Source organism: Neofelis nebulosa, chromosome 4 (genome assembly GCF_028018385.1).
Source record: "Neofelis nebulosa isolate mNeoNeb1 chromosome 4, mNeoNeb1.pri, whole genome shotgun sequence".
Taxonomy (NCBI): domain Eukaryota; kingdom Metazoa; phylum Chordata; class Mammalia; order Carnivora; family Felidae; genus Neofelis; species Neofelis nebulosa.
In genome coordinates this window covers 124,937,825-124,963,374 of record NC_080785.1, presented here as the reverse complement: position 1 = coordinate 124,963,374, position 25,550 = coordinate 124,937,825, and the positions used below count along the sequence as shown (strand labels likewise).

General features: G+C 38.4%; 1 protein-coding gene across 8 annotated transcripts in view; it reads left to right on the top strand.

Moving 5' to 3' along the window:
- CNTN4 (contactin 4) overlaps positions 1-25,550 on the top strand; it is a 914,517-nt gene that overhangs the window by 736,136 nt on the left and 152,831 nt on the right. For all 8 annotated transcript variants that reach the window (XM_058726189.1, XM_058726188.1, XM_058726182.1 and 5 more), the window contains 2 exons: positions 14,276-14,378; positions 17,001-17,185. In XM_058726189.1, coding sequence (XP_058582172.1) covers positions 14,276-14,378; positions 17,001-17,185 — 288 coding nt within the window. The remainder of the gene's footprint in view (positions 1-14,275; positions 14,379-17,000; positions 17,186-25,550) is intronic.

Here is a 25,550-nt window from a genome sequence, read left to right as displayed (position 1 = left end):
ATCTCCTTTCACCCACATGTTCTGGGAGGACACAGGTAAAAAACAAACATAAACAAAAACAAAAACCCAATTACTTTAGTACTAAATAAAACAGTATGATAAAATACAGGTCCTATGGAGTGGAATGTCTACTTTAGGCAGAATTGTCACTGAAAACCTTTCTGAGTAGATGACATATGAGCTGAGACTTGAATTCTAAGAAGTCAGCCCCTGTGATGGTCAGAGGGAGGAGCAGTGCAGACTGAGTTGACATCACATGCAAGGCCCTGAGGCCTGAAAAAACACTGGGCATGTTCAGGAAGAAAAGAGAATGTGAGCATAGACAGAGCATAATGAGCAGGGTGAAGGTTGCTTCGAGTTGATATTGGAAAAGAATCAGTAGCCAGATCGTGTAGACCATGGAAAAAAGCCTGGATTTTATCTCGAGTGCAATGAGAAGCCATTAGAGGATTTTATGCAAGATAGTGATGTATGTTTTGTAAAAGTTTCCTTAGCTACTGTGTAGAGATTGACTAAACAAGTGAGAGTGGTCGCTGCATGTCCAACTGAAAGACTCTGCAGCAATTCAGTTGGGAAATGGTGGCAGCTTGAACTAGGGAGTAGCAGGAGGAACAGAGAAGTGGATGGATTGAGAATCTGGTTTGCGGGTAAAGCTGCCCGAATTTGCCTATGCACTGAATGTGGCAGGTGTTGGAAGAGAAAATCAGGGGTGACACATAGGTTTCTGGTGTAACAAGTGGGTTGATGGGAATGCCATTTACTGAGGTTTTACTGAACAGGGTTGGAAGGGGGAAATCCAAAGTATTATTTTAGTCATTATTTGTAAAGCCAAAAGCTTGACTTTTCTCTTGGCAACAGAAAGAAGTATTTGCTTTCTGCTGCTTCTGCCATCTCTCTGTCATAACACCCGTCTGATATATTCACATGTGCTTATTCAGCTCGCCTTCTCCACCTCGCCGACATTGTGATCAAGCACAGATTGTAGGTTTCATCCAGCTTTGTTCTGGGGACCAGTACAGTGCTTGCCAGATGACACACGTTAAATTAATATGTTGGAATAAGCTGAATTAGATTAAATAAAACTAAAAATTTTATCCATTTAAAAAACTATCGATGCTCTCTCTCCAGACCTAAGGATGAAGAAACTTTGTCAAAAGATGTGCTCCAATGGCGTTTTGTGTAGAATTATTTAAAAATAAATCCCTCTGACCTCTGTTTATCATGCACTTACACCAGAATGTCTGTTCAGTGGTGTTATCCATTCAGGTGTCTCAAGTAACAAATGTAATGAAATATTGATGATTCACTAAGACCTAGCCCAGGAGACATGTTGCACAGAGTTGCTAGAAGGAACACAAATTCAGGAACATAAGAACTCCAGAATCATGGACACCTCAAGTTGGCAACAACTTTGCCTTTTGCTTGGTTTTTAGATATATCTTGACTTGTGTAATATATCTTCATAGAGATGCCAAATGTTTTTGATAGAATATTTTATCACAAAATTAGCAGAATAAGGATCTCATTCTTCAGCAATTAATGCCCATTCATTCTTAATTTCCACGAGAGTTGCATGGTGAAAATTCATAATATGTCTATCCCATTTGGGCTGGAGTATATAAAATGGATACTTGAACTATATTACTGAGCACAAAATAGGTTATTTAATTAGCTCTTTCTGGAGGTAAGAGAAAAGGAGAAATATAAATCAAGAAGAGATTGCAAAATAAAGATGACAGTCTTATTAAAGTCTATTCTACAGGAATAAAATCAATAAAATTATCATTCTGTATGATCTTGTATTTAGGGACTGTATATTAGACTGATAAGTACAAGGCTGTATAGAATTTGTACAATCATTTTGTTAATTGAAGCTCTCTCAAAATTGCACATCCTCCTTCTGCCTCCGAAATGCAAATAAGCAAGGCAACAGTTTATTGCCTGAAGTGAACTAATTACCATGGCTAGTCATTTTCTCTGCTAAGTGCAGATGTAGTTTAAAGAACTAGGTGTCCTCAATATTCAGGTTATTTCCTTGGAGTTCCAGCTAAGCATTTCTGGACTATGATTCATTGTTTCCAGCCCAAAAGGTGACAGTGAGTCATAAAGAGTGAACAGTGAACGTTGACTCAAGTCCTGAAAGGCGTCAAGTGTGATGTGTCCCATGTTTATCCCACTTACCCTTTTTACCCCTTGTCCCCAGCTCACCACAAGTCGGCAAGACTTCAGTACTTTATGTTCCCTTCACACCCCCACACTGTTCACCTGGCTCACCCCTTCCTATGTCTCAGATTGTTACTGAAATGTAGAACAGGATGGCTTAGAGGTCAGACCTGAGGACTCTGGAACTGGGCTCCCAGGATGGAATACAGCTGCGCCACTTATTAGCTATGTGACCGTGGATGTCAGTTTCATCTCCCTGTGCTCCGTTTTCTCATCAGTCAAGTGAGGATGATAGTACCTAGCTCAGAGGCTTATTTTCTGGGTTAAATTACAAATAAAGTGCTTTGATCAATGACAAAATAGAAAGGCAGCATCAGTAACTTACTTACATAGATATACTCAACAAATTATATCTATATACTTAATATTTTTTAATGTTTACTTTTGAGAGAGAGAGAGAGAGTACATGTGTGTGCACGAGCAGGGGAGAGGCAGAGAGAGAGAGGGACACAGAGGATCTGAAGCAGGCTCTGTGCTGACAGCAGAGAGCCCAATGGGGGGGACTCGAACTGTTAGATCACAACCTGAGCCAAAGTCAGACACTTAACCAGCAGAGCCACCCAGGCACCCCTCAACAAATTATATTTTTAAAAACAGATTACATAGTGTATAGATAGTATGATCCTTGTTTTGTAAAGTATATGTGAATTAGGACAGAGAAGGTTGGAAATACTGCTCTTCAAAATGCTAACAGTGTTAAACTTTGAAGTGTTTAACTTTCAGTGGCAAAATGTTTGATTCTTATTTTTTTTCTATTTGTTGTATTTTCTAATTTTTCTACAATGATTACAGATATTTTGAATTTTTAGAAAAACATTTGGTAAAAGGGTTATGTATAGATTATTGACTCTACAAGACACTTAGAGATCACCCAGTTTTCTATCTTTATTCTTTGACAAAGAAGAGCATTGAAAACTAGGAGAGTAAGGTGAGGAAGTACCGGGGAGAAATGCCCAGTGCTCTGTCGCTGTGCCGTTTAACTGAGGTTCAGGAAAGCTGTTTGGGGCTCTAGATTAACAGATTTACCTTGTACCTTTTATGTTATGACTTAAATATTTTTAATATTGATAGTTCTCCTAAATAATGACATGTTGCTGTATAGTACTTACTTCCAGGAAGTATACAGTTGAGAGTTATTAGACAAATGTGAGTTTTATATCAGAGTTTATTTACCTAGATATTTTGAAATCTGCTTTGGAAAGATAATGTAACTTGTTGTGTGGGAAAGTGCACCTGTTACTTAGGTACCATGAAGAAAAGCAAGATTTAATTGAGAAAACTATATCATAATTATTTTTAAGACAGGTACTAAAGTCATCTATGGATCAATATTAGCCAACTGCTGGTTATTAATGATGATGAGCCTGCTCTATTATGAGCTTCCTAAACAGATATCAAAGGATTATCCCTAAATTTCTATAAACAAAGGTAATAGATTACCCAGACAACATTAACTACAAGAGAAATCGTAGATTTAGGTGATAGTTATAATAGCTATTTCTTCTGTCTTTAATCACTACCCCCAACTCCTTCTAAAATGGCTGAAGAGGAGAAAAATTGGCAGATATTAGTACAGTCTTGGGAAAATGAGGTCATGTCCATGAGGATGTTTATGTACATTACATTTATATATAATTGAGCAGGAGTTATTATATCACCTCTGCCTTTTCTCTCTCTTTTTCCCTAGGCTGGCTGGGGATTGGTTTGGCAGTCCTTTGTTTTCCTTATTAGAACCAAGACAGATTTTGAGCAGTTCATAGCCAGCATCTGTGGGATGGATCTGTGCTTTGTATGGTGGATATTAAATGTTTTCGAATATTATCTCTAATGATAACTCTAAATAGAGGAAACACTAAGGAACAGGGTATAAAGGGTTTATCTTATCTTAGAGTTTCAAAATCTCTCTCTTTCCTCCTTTTCTCTTTCTCTTCCATTTCTGTATGTATATACATTTACAAACATGTATGTAGGCTATGTTGTGTAAATACACATATGTTTTATACACAAGATATATATTGCCATTGGAAGTTAAAATGTAAACTTCACTTTTCTGAATATTATACTTCCATGTAAAGTTAAATTATTTAAAATTTGTATAACCAGAGTAACTGGTGATATTTTTCTAAGTTCTCACTCATTTTTCCCAGCCTAATTTTATGTAGCCATGAAAATTCTGGGGTGCCTGGGTGACTCAACCGGTTAAGCATCCAAATCTTGATTTCGGCTCAGGTCATGATCTCACAGTGGTGGTATTGAGCCCTGTGGTGAGCTCTGTGCTGAACATAGAGCCAGCTTGGGATTCTCTCTCTTACTCTCTCTCTGTCCCTCTCCCTGGTTCATGCTCTCTCTCTCACAAAAGAACAAGGAAGAAAGAAAGAAAGAAAGAAAGAAAGAAAGAAAGGAAGGAAGGAAGGAAGGAAGGAAGGAAGGAAGGAAGGAAGGAAGGAAGGAAGGAAGGAAGGAAGGAAGGAAGGAAGGAAGGAAGAAAGAAAGAAAGAAAGAAAGAAAGAAAGAAAGAAAGAAAGAAAGAAAGAAAGAAAGAAAGAAAGAAAGAAAGAAAGAAAGAAAGAAAGAAAATGCTGAGCATGGTCAGCACTGAAGTATTTAACATTCTCACCTGAAATCACCTTTAACCTAGTGGACAAGAGACCAGCTAACAACTTCAGTTTCCTGCAGTTTCAGAGCAGGAGGGACAGAAATAGATGTGCTGGACATAGGGTTGAGAATGTCCCTGGGTGGTGCCAACCACCTTTATCTCTTTTGCCATGGCCTCACCTCACCTGGGTTGCTGTGAAAGGGGGACAGGACTAAAAGTCAAGAAGAAAAGAAGCCATGGGAATCTGGGCTGCAGTCCCAGATCTACCACTAACTCACATGACACAATCGTGCCATTTCTTTAGTCCTCAGTTTTCTCAGCTATTAAAATGATTAATTTCTAATAAACCATATCTAAGGTTTCATCTAGTTATCCTCTAGGATTCCAGTCACAACTTTTGTACATTACCGTACTCCAGTCTGAGTATTCGCACAAGGTAGATAATATTAGATGCTAATCAACAGATTGCTGTTCATTGGATTGGATTTCTCCCAATGCTAAAAACCAATCCTAGCACAAAACTAGGTGCATTCACTCTTTCTGACTGAAATGGTCATTTGTGAGCCTTCACCTCTATGACTAATGGTGGCTCAGAAGACTGCATTCCCCTCAAAGTTCCAAATTTAAGACCAAAGACTAAAAACTGGAACACATAAAACTAGAACATTCTGGAATATTATGTAATATTGATGCAGTGTAATGAATCCTCCGTTATGATATGCCATCTGTTGATAGTAGACTTTTGTAATATTGCCCCAAACTGGATTAGAACCTCAAGTGAGCATTAACAACCAGTGTGTGTCTTCATAAACAAAGCACCTTTATTGGTAGGCCACTTAACCTTGTGGGATCAGATCAGAAACCCAGTCATTAAGAAGATCTTTTTTTTTTTTTAATTGTAAACTTGATCTACAACATTTTATTGATGACCTAGCGTGTATACTAGCAAGGATGACACCTCTGCTTGGCAGTGGGTAGAAATACGTTCTTCACTCAGACATATTTCTTTGTTACTTAAGATCTAGAGTTTATACCAAAACACTTTGTTTTATTTTACTCTCACTTCTAATTGCAACTTTTGTGTGGCTTTGTCATAGCAATCATGTCTTGTTTTTAATTCTCTAACAACATCACAGTTGAGGATCTGTGGGCGTAAAACATGTTTTATGAGGAGAATATCTAAATGACTAAAGGATGTGAGATATTTTGCTAAACTGCCATTGCTAATCTGATTTAATAGTGTCTTAATGGCTCTGGATATTTTGAAGGCTTGACAAGCTTAGAAACTTGGCAGTCAGCTTTAGACCCCTAGCACAGTTGTTCCATTTCAGGTCCATGTGGGCCAGAGGTCTTAGATGGTCATTTAACTAGTCAGTTAGAAAGCATCTGTTAAGTACCCGTTGTGTGTGGCACACTATAAAATAAAAAGATGCGCACTCAGCCCCTGAAACCCTACAGTCTTAGAGAATTCCAAATGAGTGAAGGCTCTAAAGTTTCGTTCTTATTGGAGTCACTGAATTGAGTTCCGGAAAACACATTTACAGACAGTAGGATTAGAAATGAATAAGGGAAGCAGAAGTGCCTAGCCTAAAATAAAGATGACTTGGAGCATTCATTTGATTATGCATTTAACCAACAAATATTCATGGAGCACCTGTTGTATGCTTGTCACTAGGAATGCAGAAGTCTTTCTGTGCTAGATTATAGTCTAGCTGAGGAGCCTCACTGCAGTCTGAGGCAGGAGTGGGGCCACATTAGGGGAGAGTGGAGAAGTAAAGCAGGTTCATTTAAGTTTATTTTGTGATAAGAGCCTGCAGTGGAGGGTGAAGTGAGATTGTGTATTAATTGTGCCTTGGAGGTGAGGAAATCTGACCTGGTTGTTGGGAATCAGTCCAAGCTTCCATCAAGACTTGAGGAAGGTAAAGAATTCCTGGCAGTGAGGACAGAATTTGTGTAAACCAGGAGTCAGCAGACTCCCTCCTGTAGGCCACTTCTGCCCATGGCTTGTTTTTGTAAATAAAGTTTACCGTTTTGTCCATAGAAATGTTGGGTGTTCTTACTTAATTCGTAGATACTTTATAATTTTTGTTGCTATTGCAAATGGTTTCTTATTTTGAATCACATTCTCTAGTTAGTTATTGCTGATGTACAGAAATGCTATTTTTTTGTGTGTGAGTCTACATTTGGCAAGCTTGCTGACATCTCTTGTTAGTTCTAATAGTTTGTCAATTCTATCCACTCTCAAACTTTGCTATTTTTCTCATTTCCTCTAAGCCAAGGGTCAGCCAGCTTAGGGCTCATGGGTCGTATAGCATACCATCTTTTTGTAAATAAGATTTTATTGGACCATAGCCATGTCCTTTTTGTTTACATATTGTCTGTGAATGCTTTTCAGCTACAGTGGCAGAGTTAAGTTGTAACAGAGACTGCATGGCTCATAAAATCCTTGTTCTCTGTCACTTTACAGTAAAACTTTGCCAATCCCTGACAACATGATAATATCTTTAAATATCTGAAGACTGTCCATCAAAAGACTTGTTTTTTTGTGGCTACAAAGACTTGAACTAGGACTAACATGCACAAATTAGAGGGAGAGAGAGAGAGTATTTTATTGAAGACCACGTGAAGAACGTTTTAGTAGGCTGAACATAAAAGTACTTACTCAATGGAAGATGAAAGCTGGCTTTCTTTCACTTAAAAGAAGATGACCTTGTAATTACTTGTCCAAACTGGAAACTGTTAGCAAATTATTTCAGGATTTCAGGTAAACCAGGACTCTTTGAGTCAAACCCAGATGCATTCACTCTACCTTTATAGGAGATTGCCTTCTGGAGTAACTCAAGTTACCTCTGCACTTTAATTATTGAGAAGGAAGCAAAGAATTCAGGTTTGAGGTCAAAATGTTTATTTTCACATCCCACAGATTTCTGAATGCACCCTAAAACACCAAGTTTAAGAGGTGATGTACAGCCTTCAGTCTCTTTATTCCCCTTCTCCAGCATTGGAGAGGTTGTTGTTTGTGTCATCGTTGTCTCAAACTCAGTGGAAATTCAACTATTGGAGGGTGGAAGGTGGTAAAAGATTTTCCTTGGGTGGTCCCCTAGACTTCACAATGTTTCCTTCAACCAAGAACAAAACAAATCTTTTTTAAAAGAGCAAAGTGTTAAACTCAGACAAAAGGATTAGTATGACTCATGAGATATTTCAAAATATGTGTAGATTAATGATCTGTATATGCATCATATGACAGTCCACAAGAAAGTCAATGTGGGAACTTTTCATAAGATGATGTTTGCAATTTTTTTACTAGAAAATACCACTTTGTGGAAGTTGGTAAAAGTCCCTTCTATGGTTTAATTTAGCAAGCACAGATTCCAGCTAAGGCAGGTGTTGGCAAAATGTTATGGCACGCAACTCTGCAAAGTGGCTTCTTTCTGCCAACACAGCGCTCTGCAAATTGTAGTTAAACGAGCATGGTGTGTGGCTGATTTCTCTTTCATAGTCTGTAATTTGCCAGTTATTTTGTTAAATTCTATGTTCTTACAGACATCAGCATCACCTTAATGATTTTCCAGGTTTTAAAAGGGGAACAGTCATTGCCACAAGGTCACCTACAAGTCCAGACTCTTGATGGGCATTGTCACTGGTAGGATTCCATTAATAATACTCTCACAATGACTAGCTCATAAGAGAGGTCTAGCATTATTATGTTATAGTTTTTGCTTTGACGTAACACTTCGTGGTTCCTACAGAGATTCTTAAAGTGTACTCTGTGACCAGAAGCTTCAACATCACCTGTGAAATTGTTACCAATGCACATTCTTGGTCTCCATGTCCACATTCTAAATCAGAAACTTAAGCCTTCAAGGTGATTTAAAGTTTGAGATCCACTGGTTTAGAAAAAGACCTTAGTAACTTCTAGCCATGTCTTTCTCAGAAAGTCAACTCTTTCAGTTATTCAGTAAACAATCATTGCCTACATATGCCTTGTTACCATGAAATGCGCTGAAAAAGAGGAGCCTACAGGTGTCAAGAAGGTAACAACCAGGTGTATGTTACCCATATTGTGCCCCTATTGCTAGGTACATTGCCTGTTTTATGGTTGGTATTACATGAATATTTACTGCATTAATCCATCAGAATATAAATAAAGCTAAGCTCTTGACTCCTGATGATTCTGATGTGTAGAATTTTAAGTGTTGTAATTTTTGCTATTGTTATGGTGGCTCTCTTACTCCACAGAATGGAAAACACTGACGATTCATTTTAACGAATTAAGATTTCCTTTTTTATTTTATGTTTATAAATATGTGTCTAAGTGTGTCCAAAATTGAAAGCAAAAGTTGTCTCTGTAGGGAAATTGTATCATGAATGAATGAAATCATGCAAGAGAAAGGGAATATGGCTGAGATTATATATTCTGGTTGATCTTGATTCTATTATATGCACTCTTTATTTTCACTTACCTTAGTGTGTGGACACAGCTAGGCCTTCACATATTCCCACCTTTTAAATAGTTTGAAGATGGAAAAATGGTCTGGAGCAATTCCATCAGTGGCCTTTCTCTTTCTGCCTAATCATTCTGTGAATCACCAGAGCAGCTGTAGACCAATTAAGTTCAAAAGTGTACAGGTGGTCGAAGGAACGACTTGAAAAATGTGCTCTAGTTATAAGGAGCCTTTTGTTTCATTAAAAAAAATTAAATGGCAACAGCTTTTTAAATTTAATGTACAAAATAAAGGCCAAAATAGTTAAAATGAAATAAATAGTCAAATAAAAATATGGCTTGTTTCAGATGTAACTCAATTACATAGAACAGTTTGCAGGTGTCTCCCCCACCCCAAGTGTTCATAATATAGTTGGAGAAAATTGCTTCCTTCATTTTTTATGACTTTAATACTAGAACAATCTTTATATATAATGAAAATTCTTTAAACATCATGAACACTATGCCATCCCATCTCTGATCCATATCTTTATGTCCTGTAACAACTGCTATAAACACAGATCAATCTGTCTTATTACTAACTCTGTTACTTGAATTTCTATAGCTGTAAATAAAGATCAGTGTGTATCAACCCAGAAATCATCCGCATGACCACCTAAACAGCCTAGAGTTCATTTTAGAGAAAAACACGGTCTGAGTGAACTCATACAAGAAGCCATGATGATGATACTCTAGAAATGACTTTCATGGCTGGAAGGAAGTGCATGATTGACTTAATGGCTATTATGTATCATAGGAGAAGGCCCATATTCCTACATTTTTCCTCCCTTCCACAAATTTCTACTCGTCACAATTTTTTTCTTTTTTTTTTACTGTGATTTTTTAAATGTTATTAAATAATAATATTAACATTAACAGAGAGAGAGAAAGAGACCATGGGCATGGGAGAGGCAGAGAGAGAGAGAGAGAGAGAGAGAGAGAGAGAATCCCAAGAAGGTTCCACACTGTCAGCACAGAGGCTGATGTGGGGCTCAAACCTATGAACCATGAGATCATGACCTGAGCCAAGAGTTAGACACTCAACCAACTGAGCCACCCAATCACCCCACATTTTTTTTTCGTATGCCTGGTACTGAACTAGGATTTGTGAGGGTTACAGAAAAAATTTGAACGTCTTTCCATTTTTCGAGAAAGTTAAAACACAAAGAAAAAGAGATAACATATATATATATATATATATATATATATATATATATATATAGCTATAAAGATGATCGACAACAGTAATGCTGTTTGAGAGGGGCCCAAAATTTTATGTGTAAAATTACATTATTTATATGGCAGTAGTTTTTTGGTGAGTTTAAGTGAAAGCAGTCCTCTGAAGGGGCTCCATTTGAGCTGAGACATGAAGCAAGAGAAAAGTCATCCGCCTAAAAATCATAGGAAGCATGAAAAATGAAAGACATTTCCACACAAAAACTTGCAAGCAAATGTTCTTAGAAGCATAACTCATTATCACTAAAAGTGGAGGTGACGTAAATAAATGCCCATTAACTGGTATTATGAGTTGAATTGTGTCCCTCAAAAAAGATATGTTGAAGATGTAACCCTCCTAGTACTCAAAATATGATCTTATCTGGAAATATGGTTTTTATAGGTGCAGTTAATTCAGGTGAAGTCATATCAGACTGCAGTTGGTCATTAATCCAGTATGACTGGTGTCCTTATAAAAGTACAATGGGAAGACACACAGAGAGAATGCCGTGTGATGACAGAAGTAGAGACTGGAGTGATACAGGTGTAAGCCCAGGAACACCAAAGATTTATGGCCACCACCAGAAGCTAGGAGGAGGCAAGGGACAATTCTACCCAGAATGTCAGAGGGGGCAGAGCCCTGTCATCACTTCATTTATGACTTCTACCCTCCACAACTGTGAGAGAATACATTTCTTTTTCTTTAAGCCATTCCGTTTGTGTCACGTTGTTGCTAATATGACCAGGACAGACATAAATAAAATATGGTATAACCATACAGTTGAATAGTATTCAGCAATAAAAAGGAACAAACTACTGATAAATTCTGCAACATGGATGAACCTTGATCACACTATGCCAAGTGAAAGAGCCCAGATACAAAAGAACACATGGTGTATAATTCCATTTATATGAAACATCCAGAAAAGGCAAATTATCAGAGAGAGAAAGCAGATTAGAAGCTGCCTCGGGCTGGAATGGGTTCTGAGGATTGACTATAAATAGACATGAAGGATCATGGGGTGATGGAAATGCTGAAAAAAGTGGATTATGGCCATGACTTTGCAACTTGGTAAATTTACTGAAAATCTTTAAATTTGTATGTAAATTATACCTCAGTAAATGTGTGTTTTTTTTAAGAAGTCAGGGGAAACAGTAGAGCTGAGGCACAGAGGTGTTAATGCTGTCTGGTCATTTAAAGGCCCCTGTGAGGTATAGAGTAGTCCAGACAGAGGAAGGGAAAAAGGATCCTAGAGGAGTGGACTTTGAGTCTGGGCCTTGATAAGTAGGAGTTTAGGATGAGGAGATGACAGGGCGCAGGACCGTGCACACTGTCTCTGCATTGCAGTGATATCTCACTTTCTCAGGACAAGATTGTGTGAGATATATTTTCTCCTTGGTATATCTTTCAGAGCTGGGTTAAAGAAACCTAATGCGTATGTAATGTTTAAAGAAAGAGAAGGCAGGGGGACCACCTGATCACTGCTAAAACAGCCTTGCCTGTTGTATTTTAACATTATTGTCTCATCTCCTTCCCACACATGATACACTGCAGTGCAGACCGTTATGATTTCCTGGGAGCACAAAAGACCTCTTTCTCCCAAAGCAATTCTTTTTTTAATTAACACTGCTCTTGGAGTACATAGCCACGCACACACACACACACACACACACACACACACACAGCACTAAAAGGTGTTAACTTGTTCCTGGGCTGAGAGTCATACTACTGATATTTATGGGACAATGAGTCAACCGTATGGGCTGTTGGTTAGCAAGTTCAGCAGCTGTGGGTGAATGCCATCATTAGCAAGTGCCACTTCTTTGCTGGTCTAGCTTTGTGGCAAATGCTTAAAGGAAGGCAAACCCGAATTTAAGTGGAAGGGAACCCAAACTGGCCAAAAAGGAAGGAGTGGTTTTGTATCTGAATGTGGCAACATGGATTTAATGTATTTGAATCTAGTTTTCCAGTGTTCTTCATTGCGGTGGTGAGAGGCCACAGTAAAAGAGGAATTGGGGACCAGATTTACAAACTGGAACACCAACTAGTTTGTTGTAAAACTAAAGACAAACTGCTTAACCCCTTTGAGATTACAGCCTTGCTCACAAAAGGGAGGGATAGATTAGAACCGATTTTAATTGCATTGGGGGGAGTGGGTTATAGTCCTTTTGAGAATAGATTGCTAGCTGCAGGTCTCTCTGTAGGAAAGTGTTCATCCATGAATGCCAAGATTAAAAATGCTGAACTAAATTATTTAAAAGGCCCCTTCCAAATCCAACCTTCCCTGTCATTCTATGAAAGGAAAAAAATCAAAGTTATGTTCAACTTTGCACTTTGGACCACATACTTCACAGCAAACCTAGCTAGACAGTTAGGTTATCTCACAGCATTGATTTTCTTTTTTGCACATTAGCAAAATCCCCTTGATGCTTCCCAAACATTGAAGCTGCAGATGAAAACGGTCACCTCAACCAAATGAGTGGAATCATTTCTCTCTGTTATTGTACCTGTCCCTGTCCATTCCTTGCTTTCACCTTTTCTTCTGAATCCCTCAGTCTTTTTTCCTATAATTACGGAAAGCCTAAAGGAGAGGTGAAATGAAGTATCCTATCATTTCTTAGTATGTTAGATAATTCCAAATTTTGTATTGGCACAGCTGAATCAGAGATCATGGAAAGGACGAGACATTGAATAGAAATAAATGGATTTGATCAGTGGGAGATGGGGTCAAGAATGTATTGGTAAGAGGGGTGCCCGGGCAGCTCAGTCGATTCAGTGTCCAACTTGAACTCAGGTCATGATATCATGGCTGGTGAGTTCAAGCCCCGCGTCGGGCTCTGTACTGACGGCTCAGACCCTGGAGCCTGCTTCAGATTCTGTCTCCCTCTCTCTGCCCTCCCCCACTCATGCTCTGTCTCTGTCTCTCTCTGCCCGTCCCATGCTCATCTCCCTCCCTCCCTCTCTCTCTCTCTCTCTCTCCAAAATAAACATTTAAAAAATTTTTTAAGATAATTTATTGATAAGAAATAATTGACTGGTTTTTAGTTATAAAGTATGGACTTAGTTTGTTAGGTTATGTTACCGTGACCACAATTGTACAATTTCCTACGATATAGGAAAGTGAGAGAATATGACCTTAAAGTCAGCATGCCTTTGGGAAGGTGGGTATGATTTAAAGATTGTTTTCTGTATTACTTCCTCCTGTCATTTTTACCTTGGTTCAGAATATAATGTCACTGGCATTTGATGTTACCTTCTCTGTACTAATTTATGATTAATTCAGATTGGTGTTGGAAGTGAATGATAAAGTAATTCGTAATTGAGTAACTGACTACTCAGATTTTTTTCTTACATAGACATAATAGAGCAGCAAGTATTTTGGTAAAGTACTTAAATTTTTTTTGCAGTATGTTTTCAGAAAGATCATTTATTTGATTTCCCTGGTGACTGGGACTTTATCTCTCCCCTCCTTACATGGTCCATGACTCCCTTTTAAAAAAAGGTTTTTCAAGAAGTGAAGTTGTATGCACAGAGGATTTGATCCTAGGCAGATGGTATGGCACTGTGACACAAAATTTCCCCTAGCAGTAACTGGGAGAAGAGCCACAATTCAAGGCTGGTTAGAGATAGAACCTGCTTTAAATGAAGGAATTAATTGTGCACATAATGATGTATGAGAGCATCCTAAATTAACAAAAACACTAATATATTTTTAAAAGAGCCTCAAAGACTTAGTCCCTTTGTTTATTCACAGGGGTGATGGGTGAATATGAGCCAAAAATAGAAGTGCAATTCCCAGAAACGGTGCCGACCGCCAAAGGAACAACAGTCAAGCTGGAATGCTTTGCCTTAGGAAAGTAAGTCTGGTTTCTCTTCCGTCTTCTTCACCCTTCAGCCTGTGCGGGTGTAGAAGTTTATTTGCACTGTTCGCGGTGATGGCTTCTGAGGTGACTGAAAAGCAAGGCAGGCCTTTCTTTTTGTGATGCCATGTATGCATCTTTGATTCTGCCCTCTCACCATGGAGAGAGTACATGTAATGGCACAAAGGGGATTAGGCTGCCACAATTGACATGGCCACAAAGGAGAAGAGAATGGGCAATTCTGAAAAAGTATTTTCTTCTATTATTGTGACCTATAATGTGCACGCTGTCTAACCCAGAATGACAGGAAAACAATGGCCTTCATTTGAGGTACGCTCAAGCCGACTATTTAGAAAAATACGGACTTTCAGTCTGGCCCTAGTTTACAGAGGATGCATCAAACTTTTCTTGAATTTCTTTTTAAATTACCAGTCTCTTCTCTCTACTTTGGATTTTCTTCTCTGGCTAAAGATAGGGAAGATCTTATATTCTTTAAGAGAGTCTCTATTTTACAGACTCGCCTGAAAATTACTCCCAACTTTATTATTAAGTCTGTGGAATTATAGATAAGCCTAGTTGGGATCCAGTTAATGTTTCCATAGAGTATCTATCTCTCAGAGGGCACAAAGAAAATGGAAAAAGAGATCAGTTAAGATTTTCCCAGTAACCCTAAAAAAGGGGGGGGGGGTTTGGCATAAATGGTACACACTGTCATCTGAAATGAGAATTTTAGATCATCTATGAAATTTAATGATTGATGTAGATCTCTACACCCAACCCTATTTCCCGCTAACCCATTGCTAACTCCCCATCCTCTTCCTGTGCCCAGATCATGGCTAAGGCAACAGCACTTGCTTGTGCCCAACCCCTGTATCAGCATGTGATCTGTTTCTGTATATTTTTTATGTTTACAGCAACCATAGAAGAAAGGTATTCCTTTTTATCACTATATTTTCAGCTCTAATAAAAGGATTCTTTTGGTTTCCATGGTTTTAAGTCAGGGCAGTATAAATTACACCAGTATCTTTACTTTGGTACCATACATATACTGGTAAATTTTTATGTCCTGAAAACTTATCACCTTAAATAAATTATGACATACCTGTGACTGAACACTGTTCAGACATTAAAAGTCAAATTGTAAAACAACATGTGAGAAATAGAAAATGCCCGTAATTTATTACTAAGAGACTGAAACCAGACTGCTAAGCAGCCTGGCCCCATTTTTTATTTTAAATATATACATCGGGAAACACAATCCAGGGAAAAGGTGAAAGCAGGTTAACTGGGCAGCCTAGATGTAAATTTGGTACACTATGCAAGGTGACACCTTGAAAAATCTTTTTTGAAGAGAGAGCAAAATTCTTGTTGTTCATACTTCAAAGGGGGTGTGAATTAAACTCTATTCATACTGCCTGAATGGCACTGGAATAAAAACAAAAGACCAAAATTGGGTTCCTCCAGTCTACACAAAGATATTTGGGTATGCATGTCTAACTGCCAAAATACATCATCACTGCCCACTTAAGAGCAGGAAGACTGTGTCTAAGTATAGTTATTTGTAAAGGCCTGTATTAAGTGTGTATCTCATTAGATGTAAAGGCACCCGTAATGTACTTTTGATAGAACCCTTTCTGCATTTAGAGTTGGTGTCTGTTGAATGAACTTAATTGTTCTAAAACAAGTATAGTAGAATTGATGGCTTTAATTTTTTAAATACCATCTCAGGTTTTCCAGAGAAGATTAGCAAGTCTTTAGTCTAATTACTTCTCTGTGTGTGTGTTTTGTGAAAAATAAATAAGTAAATAATTGTATCCCCTGGTAGGAAGCTGCAGTCTTAAAAGCTGTGGTTAGCTTGCTAAAGCATTGATTTGCAGGCTCAATGATGCCCTCCTTGCAATTTAAGATGTGCTCTAACAGTTATGGTTGTAGGATGATAGATGCCATGAGAGTACATAAAGACCCCACAGATGGCTGCTTTCCTTATCTTTCTATTTTAAGTAAAAATTTCCCTAAACCACTGTCTGGTGAACTGCTGTTATCAGTTGGTAAGGTTCTAGAGAGAATGTCCCAGGAGACAGAAAGTAGAAGCTGCCAGTTTCTTATTGCCTAACCCTTGAAACGGTACAACATCACTTCTGTCTTAGTTCAGTAATCAAAGTAGTCAAACAACGCAGCAGGTTCAAGACATAAGAGGGCCTGTACCTTGTATGAGAGGAATGTGAAAGAATTTGCACGCATCTTTAATCTGACACATTTGTGCGTGGACATTTTTATTTTCCTGTTTATGATGTGGAAAAAAGCATTTGTACTAAAAAGATATATAACAAGCATATAAAAATGTTTTTTAGTGTTACTATTGTATAGGAGATATGTTACCTTATTTAAGGTTATGAAAGGTTATTTGATTCTAAGAAAAACACTTAATATATAATCACACTAGAAATGTGGATATGGCTAAAATCGTAATAGTGATACATGAATGAATGAACTTTGGGGAGTACTGTTTAGGGCAAGTTTATATGCTTAGAACCAAGAAGGAAGGGGTTATGGGAAGCATAGGTTCAAATAAAAGATATGGTTTTCTCTAATTTGATTCACTCTTTCTTATTCTATCAGTCCAGTACCAACTATTATTTGGAGAAGAGCTGATGGAAAGCCTATAGCAAGGAAAGCCAGAAGACACAAATCCAGTGGAATTCTTGAAATCCCCAATTTTCAGCAGGAGGATGCTGGTTTATATGAATGTGTGGCTGAAAATTCAAGAGGGAAAAATGTAGCAAGGGGACAGTTGACTTTTTATGGTAAGTTTGCCTTCCCACTTTATCATTTGTAGTTCTACAGACCTTGGTATTAAAAGCGTAAACCAAGAGGTTTGCGTTCAGGCTTTTCAGAAAAGATTGTTTAGAATAGGACTGTGTAAAACCCTTGGTTTGCTGCTAATTAGCATTCCCTGGGTGATTCTGGGTGTGGAGAGTAAGGGTGGGGGACAAGGATGTTGACGGAGCAGAGAGGAAGAAATTAGGCTGAGGTGTTTGGGAGATGGATATTAGTGTGAACGCACTTGCAAAGGAACCGTGTTTCCTCTTGCCATTAAGCTGTAAACTTGATGCAGGAAACATTTTGTTATTCCTTCTTCCTAATTTATTTTTTTTTTAAGCTGTATGCTTTTCTTCCTTAGAATTTTGATTTGGGGCTCATGTTAATTCTTTGTAATTGCTTCTATTTGATAGCAGTTTAATGTGGTACCATGAACATTTCAAAATGCACACTCCCCAAATTTAGTTATCAGAGTGGAGCATGACAAATCTCTCTCACCCCAAAGACTTTATGTGCAGCTGCTCCTATTCCAATCAAATCATCAGCATTGATCCAAACATAATATAAATGTGAAACTGCTAGCACGTGGTCGTCAATTTAGCCAATCTTGGAAACCCTGTTAGGGTGTCAATTTGAAATCCAAAAAGGGATTTCACTGGATAGGCATTTTGAAGGCAAATAGAGTTCTGCCAAATTGGAACATGCCTGAATCCCATCTTTCTGGGCATTGAAAATAAATATTGTAGGTTCATAATTATTCAAGAATGGCTTAAATACACAACAGTATGTATTGAAATACTGAGAATAGCTCTTTAGGCACAAGTTACAGCAAAAGTTTTAAATGTTCTTATTTTTTGCAATAACAGATACCAAAAAGTCTATTTACTTCATCAGTTCTTCTTCTAAAGTATTTTGGTTTTAAGATATAGCCAGATTTTGTTCATTAGTCATAAAACGTTCTTTAGAAACGTGATTGGAAACTGAGTGGACATTTTGAGTATCCGCTACTTTGCAGAGAACTCTCTCACGTGACCCTCAGCATTTGGTACTTAGATACCTGATATATGTAGGGAGGCAGAAGAGCCCACATGGTTCTAGAAGGTATTTCACGTGATGACTTGGGCAACAGTTGTTTGAATAAATTTGCCCACTTCTTTAATCATTCATCTTTCTTCAGCAATTATAAAGAGCTAATTCTACTCAAGCCAAATGACGGAGTTGATATTTGATCTTTGCCCTTTCTTAAACTGTGATAGTTGATTCCGTATTTGATTGGTTAAAAAGCAAAAGACGCCATAGTTAACTGACAAGGAAAACATAGCACCAAGAGTTACACATTTGTTTAGTGAAATGCAATTGATGTATTTTTCAAGTGTTTAGGGCACATTTTTCTCACCAGTGTGATAATTATTCCTTACATGTCAGATAAGAACAACCTGAAAATAGGTTAAAGGCCAATGTTTTTTCTCTTTTATTAGTTGAATAGACTTTTCAGTTCAGCTATGGTTGTTGCCAAGTGTTATTTGAGTTGCTCAACTAATTGAATACAGTTATTTTCACTTCCATGGTTTTCTTTTAAGTGAAATATCTGTTTTCAGTATGTTATGGAGGTATGAAATGTTCTGTAACCAGGAGTTGGCATAGTACTTCCTAGTGGGTCAAAGTTTTCCTCCACTGGAAAAAGAATACTCCAGAATTACCGTTGTAGAGAATCGAATTTGTCACTGGCCCTCAGCCTTGTGCAGTAAAATGTTTTGTTTTGTTTTTTTCCCTTCAGGGATCCTGCCCTGGAGACGAAAATGAGATTCTACCAGTGTTTCCCTTTTAAATGGAGTTATCTGCATCCATGCATGGGGGAAAAAGCAGAATGAAATTTGCCTGCTTTCTGTAGATAACTCAGCTTTTTTCTCAGTTGTCAACCACCCTTGGTGTTAGAAGCTTGTCAGATCAGTTGACTTTAATAGTGTTTGGCTGTTGTATCTATGTTTATTCTTTTGTTTTTCCTCAACTAGCATATCAGTGACACAGAAATTATCGAACTGTTTTCATTGTCACAGGAGGGATTAATTACACAAAAGTGCTTGGCTGTCATTTTTTTTTTGCCTCTCATTTTTTTGGTCTCTATTGGGTTTTCCCAATGCTGAGTGCCTAATATCCAGCTGTCTAGATCTCCAATTTAAATGAGTTATTATAATTAAAATCACTGTGTAGATCACAAAAAGGGAGAAAATAGCCCCAGTCACTTATCCATGAATGTTCTGCCTTTGTCGACAGGAGAATTTCTCACAGTGTTAAGATGTGCTGTGCTCAGGGATTATAAACCATGGGTTTGAGTTTAGAAGCTTGCTTCTCTTTTATGGTTCCAAGTTGTCTCGTTCTGTTCATCAAAGTCTCCACATCAACCATGCGTATGCTAACCTCTGATCTGGCTTAGCAAAATGGCAGTTTTCCTCATCTTGCACTGAAACCATTTAACCTTGCTCCCAAGGCCTGCTGGGCATGATTCCACTGCTCCCATCTTCCCTGTGTCAGCATGATGGAAGCCCCTGTTCCTGGTTGGTGTGCTCCCACTCTACCTGTGTGTTTAGATTTGCTTGTGCTACTCCTGTTTGATACGTGTGAAGAATTAAAACTAGTTCGTATATAAAACATTTTACCCTACCCTATCTTTTTTATTTTTGCCATGACTTATACTTGACCGGTGTGGTCTAGTCTTTGTTTTGTGTTTTATGGTTGACACACAATGTTACATTAGTTTCAGGTATACAATATAGTGACAGGATAAGTTTATACATTATGCAGTGTGGTCTAGTTTTAATCTGCTGTTTCAGACATTTTTCAACGTAAAAAACTTTCTACAAATAGGTCTGTAATTTTCAAGAGTAAAATACAATGCGTCTTTGTTGCTAAAGGTAGAAATTTTCCAAAGTGATTTTGATATATTATTAGTTCAACAAATATCTTTTTTCATTGCCTACATATTGTGGTGCATCCCGTTGGATGGTGTAGGGGCCGGCAGCATGAGGCAGTGAAAGAAGTCACTGAAGGCAGAACAAAGGAGGTACAAGCCTATTGAATACACTGCAAGGGAGCAGAGGGAAGGACATCAAAAGCAAGACTGTCTGCCACAAGGCGGTGGTGAGGGGCTATAGTTATAGGGCAGAGTGGGGAAGTATGGGGAATGTATACAGCTTTCCCTTTTTCAGTAATCTTAGGAACTGTGCCTGGTTGTAAATGGTCAGTTAGGGCCTATGGCTCTTTCAAGGTGATTTGCTTAATGAACCGGTTTGCATTCAGCTCAGTGGTCTCTGTGGGCCCTTTTGCCTCAATCAAGTTTCCATTGCTCAAGGCTGTTGCCCAAAAGAGGCCCCTACACATATGGCAGAACATGTTAGGCACTAGGGCTGCAGGACAAATCCCTGCCCTCAAAGAGTTTATATTTTACTAGAAGTTGAAAGACAATATACTATTAAGCAAATAAATGAACTATAAAATTTCATATTGTGATAAGAATTATAATGAAAGTAATTAGGATGATGTGATAGAAAAAAAACCAGGAGCAGAAGAAAGGCTTCATAAGATAAGGTCATTAGGGAAGACTAGTCTGAGAATTGAACTCTGAGCCAAAACTTGAAGGATGAGAAAGAGCCAGAGTTTTGAGGGAAGTACATTCCAGGCAGAAGGGAAGGAGTTGCAAAGGCCCTGAGACAGGAAACTACTTGACATGTTTGAGCTGCATCAAGGAAGCCAATATAACAAAATCTTGGTGAGAAAGGAGAAAAGTGTTGAAGCATAGGAGAGCAACAGATTATGTGGTACTTTATGAGCCAGGCACAGAGTTTGGGTTTTATTTTGAGTATAATGGGAAACCACTGGAAGATTTTAACCAGGTGAGTGATTTAATATGATTCTTGTCTTTAGAAGACCACGGTGGTTGCTTTGTGGTGAATAGATGATGCGGAACCCAGAGCAAACACAGGACAACCGATCAGGGAGCCATCTAGGTGAGAGATGATAGTGGCTAGGACTCAAGGAAGGAAAATAAATAGAGAAACTTGGATATATTTTGGAGGTACAACCAGTTAAGACATTCTCATTCTTATGAAACCAGTTTGTAGATGGAACTGATTGCCAGAGTTTATGTAGCTGATTTAAGTTTACATAGTAAGACACAGAGCTAGGTTCCAAATGCATGCTTGTTCCTTCATGCTGGAGGTTCTTGTACTTCAGTGTGCATCAGAATAACATGGAGAATTTATTAAAATGCTGAATATTCGGCCCTACCTTCACAGGTCCTGATTCTGTAGAGCTGGGGTGAGACCCGAGAATGTGCATTTTTAAAAAGTTATATTTCAGGGGCGCCTGGGTGGCTCGGTCAGTTGAGCGTCCAACTTCGGCTCAGGTCATGATCTCACGGTCCGTGAGTTCGAGCCCCGCGTCGGGCTCTGTGCTGACCGCTCAGAGCCTGGAGCCTGTTTCAGATTCTGTGTCTCCCTCTCTCTCTGACCCTCCCCCGTTCATGCTCTGTCTCTCTCTGTCTCAAAAATAAATAAATGTTAAAAAAAAATTTTTTGGGGCGCCTGGGTGGCGCAGTCGGTTAAGCATCCGACTTCAGCCAGGTCACGATCTCGCGGCCTGTGAGTTCGAGCCCCGCGTCAGGCTCTGGGCTGATGGCTCAGAGCCTGGAGCCTGTTTCCGATTCTGTGTCTCCCTCTCTCTCTGCCCCTCCCCCGTTCATGCTCTGTCTCTCTCTGTCCCAAAAATAAATAAAAAATGTTGAAAAAAAAAAAAAATTTAAAAAAACGTTGAAAAAAAAAATTAAAAAAAAAAAATTTTTTTTTAAAGTTGTATTTCAGTAACGCTGATGCAGTTTGTCTAGAGTCCACACTGTGTGAACCATTACTCTGTGCTAAGCTGTATGCAAGTGGTAGGTAGAGTGAAACTGAGATTACATTACACACAGGCAAAGGTGTTCTGGCTCTCTACAAAGCTACATAGCTCTACAAAGCTCGCTGTCACATCAGGCATTGTAGCCAGTCTACACAGACAAAGTAGAATGAGGGCGTTAAAGTAATTATCTTTGAAGAAGGGAAAGGAAAGTACAAAATGGACTTAATTCACTTGATAATTACTCATTTTTTGCCTCATTGTGTCTGTATAGTCACTTCCTTTTTTTTTCACAAATAGACCAATAGTATTATAGTCATCATTTAGAAGAATGAAGTGTGAACTAAAAGAACCTGATATTTAATAGCTTTTGTGTAATTCCTCCTATATGTAACAGGTGTTAAGAGAGTAAAATCCTCTTCACCATTAGGAAATAGAGAATATAGTATTTGAGCAGGCTGTAATACATGGAATCCTGTCACGTTTGAGCTGGAAGGAACTACTACGGCCAACCCCTTGATTTTTATAAGTAAAGAAAATAAAGCCCAGAGACATGAAATAACATACCCAAGATCATAAAGTGAGTGAGAATCAGAGCCATGGCTACAAGTGCCCTTTCTGTTATACTGCACATGTTATTTTTCCTGCCAATAAGACATTTTAATACAGTAGGTAGGGGGAAAATCCATTAATCATCCAGAAACTTTTTCTCCATATTTTCCCACAACCAGTGTCATAAATGAAAACATCCAGATGAATAATTGGCTTTCTTTCTTCTTATTTTCTAAGATAACCAACTGATTGAGTCTGAATGAGCTCTTTTTATTTTCCATTCCAAATTACATATACAGCTGTATGTCTAAACCTTGTATGCTATGGTCTTTTGGCTCAAATGGCAAAACTATAGGCTTGATGGCTGTGCAAACAGTGTTTGAGTATCTCTAACGTCATCAACAAGTGAATACAGAAGCATCATGCAGCATAGCATACTAATTTCCCCCTGGATATGCTACATGTATGTGATTTCTAGATAATATTCGGCCCTGCAAAGTGGCTTAAAGGACATAGTGACCAAAAGATGAAAACAACAGATAAGGTAATTTCGGAGTAGAGCAATAGTCTGTTTAATTGTCCTGGACAGAACTGATACTGAGACCCTCAGTTACCGTCAGTGCCACTAAAATGAAGTCAAGAATTTTTGTTCCTTCTCTTTGTCTGGTAATTCCATTAAATTGGCTTGCTGTAAATTTCAAGAGGTACATACTGAGAACGTACTGTGAATAAGGGTCAGTGGGAAGTAATGCAGAAGTGGGGACACAAGGTCCTTACCCCAAGAGAAGCTTCAGACTAGGGAAGAAAAAGTCACATCAAGGACAATATATTGAAATTCAATTCAATGTCTTCACTCGTTATTACCATAGAATGCAGAGGTACTGTTATAATTTTTATCCAGCAAGGAATACTGTTTAAATATACTTGTAGCAAGTTTTACATAAGTAGATTCATTTATCTGAAAGTTTCTGTGCTTATCTAAAGTAGGAGTTCTCAAACTTGTGGTTTCAAGATCCCTTTTCACCCTTAAAAATTATTAAATGCTCCAAAGGATTTTTGCCAGTATCTACCAGTATATCCCATATTAAAAATTAAAACAATTTAATTTAGTACTTTATATTTTTTATTTAAAAAAATTTTAATGTTTATTTTTGAGACAGAGGGCATGAGCGAGGTGGTTGGGGGCTGGGGGGGGGGGGGGTGTGTGCTGGTGCAGAGAGGGAGGCAGAGAATCCGAAACAGGCCCCAGGATCTGAGCTGCCAGCACAGAGCCTGACATAGGGCTTGAACTTGTGAACTGTGAGATCATGACTTGAGCTGAGGTTGGACGCTCAACCAACTGAGCCACCCAGGCTGCCCCTAATTTAATACTTTATTTTAAAATGACCTGTTAACATAATTAACATATTTTAAGAAAACTGATTATATTTTTTCACAGAGAAATTAATAAGAAAAGAGGCATTGCTTATGTGTTTGCAAATCTCTTTAATGTCTGTTTTAACAGAAGAAAGCTGGAGTCTTATATGTGCTTGTGTGTTCAGTCAGTCATGATGTATTGTTTTGGTTGAAGTATATGAAGGAAATCTCCTACAGATAGGTAGTTGGAAAGAAAAGATGTCATGGGCTCTCTGAAAGAGACTTAGGGAATCCTAGTGGTCCTTAGACCATACTTTGAGAAACACAGGTCCAAAAAATGCTCACATCACCACTGATGGTAAGGTTGCACATGTTTTCAGAACCTATAGATAGAGCATGGGTGTTGGAGGCAAGCAGGCCTGCGTGCCCATCCTAACTGGACCACTTTCTGAATTGAGACCTTACTATTCCTATGCTTCATCTGTAAAATGAGGAAAATTCCATTTAACCTACAGGTTATTATGGGGTTGAGAAATAACAAATATAAAGTGATTCTGATGAGATACCCCATAAATACATAGTGTCAGGGCTTGGTGGTATTTTGCTCAGAAGGTGCATAGGGGAAGGAGCAGGAAGGGATAAAATCAACCCAGTAAGAGCAGGTTCTGAGAATCACTAGGTAGTGATTAAGTTGAAAGTTAAAGGGAAATTAATCCATGTTAGGCTAGAGTAATAGCTTGTTTTTTTGTGAGCAAAAGTGGGCTTAGTGAACCAGCTGTAAGGCCTTACAAAAACAATACAAGTGATGGCACAAATCAGGCTGTTTGTGCCAAATGAACTGTATGTGTTCAGAAGGATTGTGATTGGCCGATCGGGGAAGGCCTCATGGAGGAGCTGTTTCTTCAGAGTAAAAACAGGTTAGGGATGGAGGGGAGAGAAATATTCCAAGAAGACAAAATGATAAGAACAAAGATACAAGGAAGAACTGACTTATTGGACTTGAGGATAAAGAAGACCCTTATTTGATGGCAGCTGTGTATTTTCTGGCCATAGTTGGAGAGAAAGTAAGAGAACTGAGTAGAACAATATGGCAGAGTACTTTAAATATTAGCCTAAAAATATGAAATGGTGGTAATGTTCTCTTGGTATGTATAACATTTACAGTGTGCAAAGCACATTCATAAATTTTGTCCATTATCTCACACAGAGACTAATTCCTCCAGTCGCATCTGTTGTATTTATTAGTGAATACCTATTAATAGAAATATGCTTGCTCTTGGCTGCCTTCACATAGTCAGCTTTTATCTTTTGTATAGAGTTTATCATTGTTACCTTTGAGAGGCTTGGCCTGATGATATTGTCATTTCCAGAAGCAAAAGTACAGTACAGAGGTGAAGAGACCCTAAGTAGGGGTGTCTGAGTGAAGCACAAATTAACAGAGAACCTGGGAGACCCAAGAATTCAGTTAGTTCAAGGTACAGTCTCAAGGGGCGCCTGGGTGGCTCAGTCGGTTGAGCGTCTGACTTCGGCTCAGGTCATGATCTCGCGGTGTGT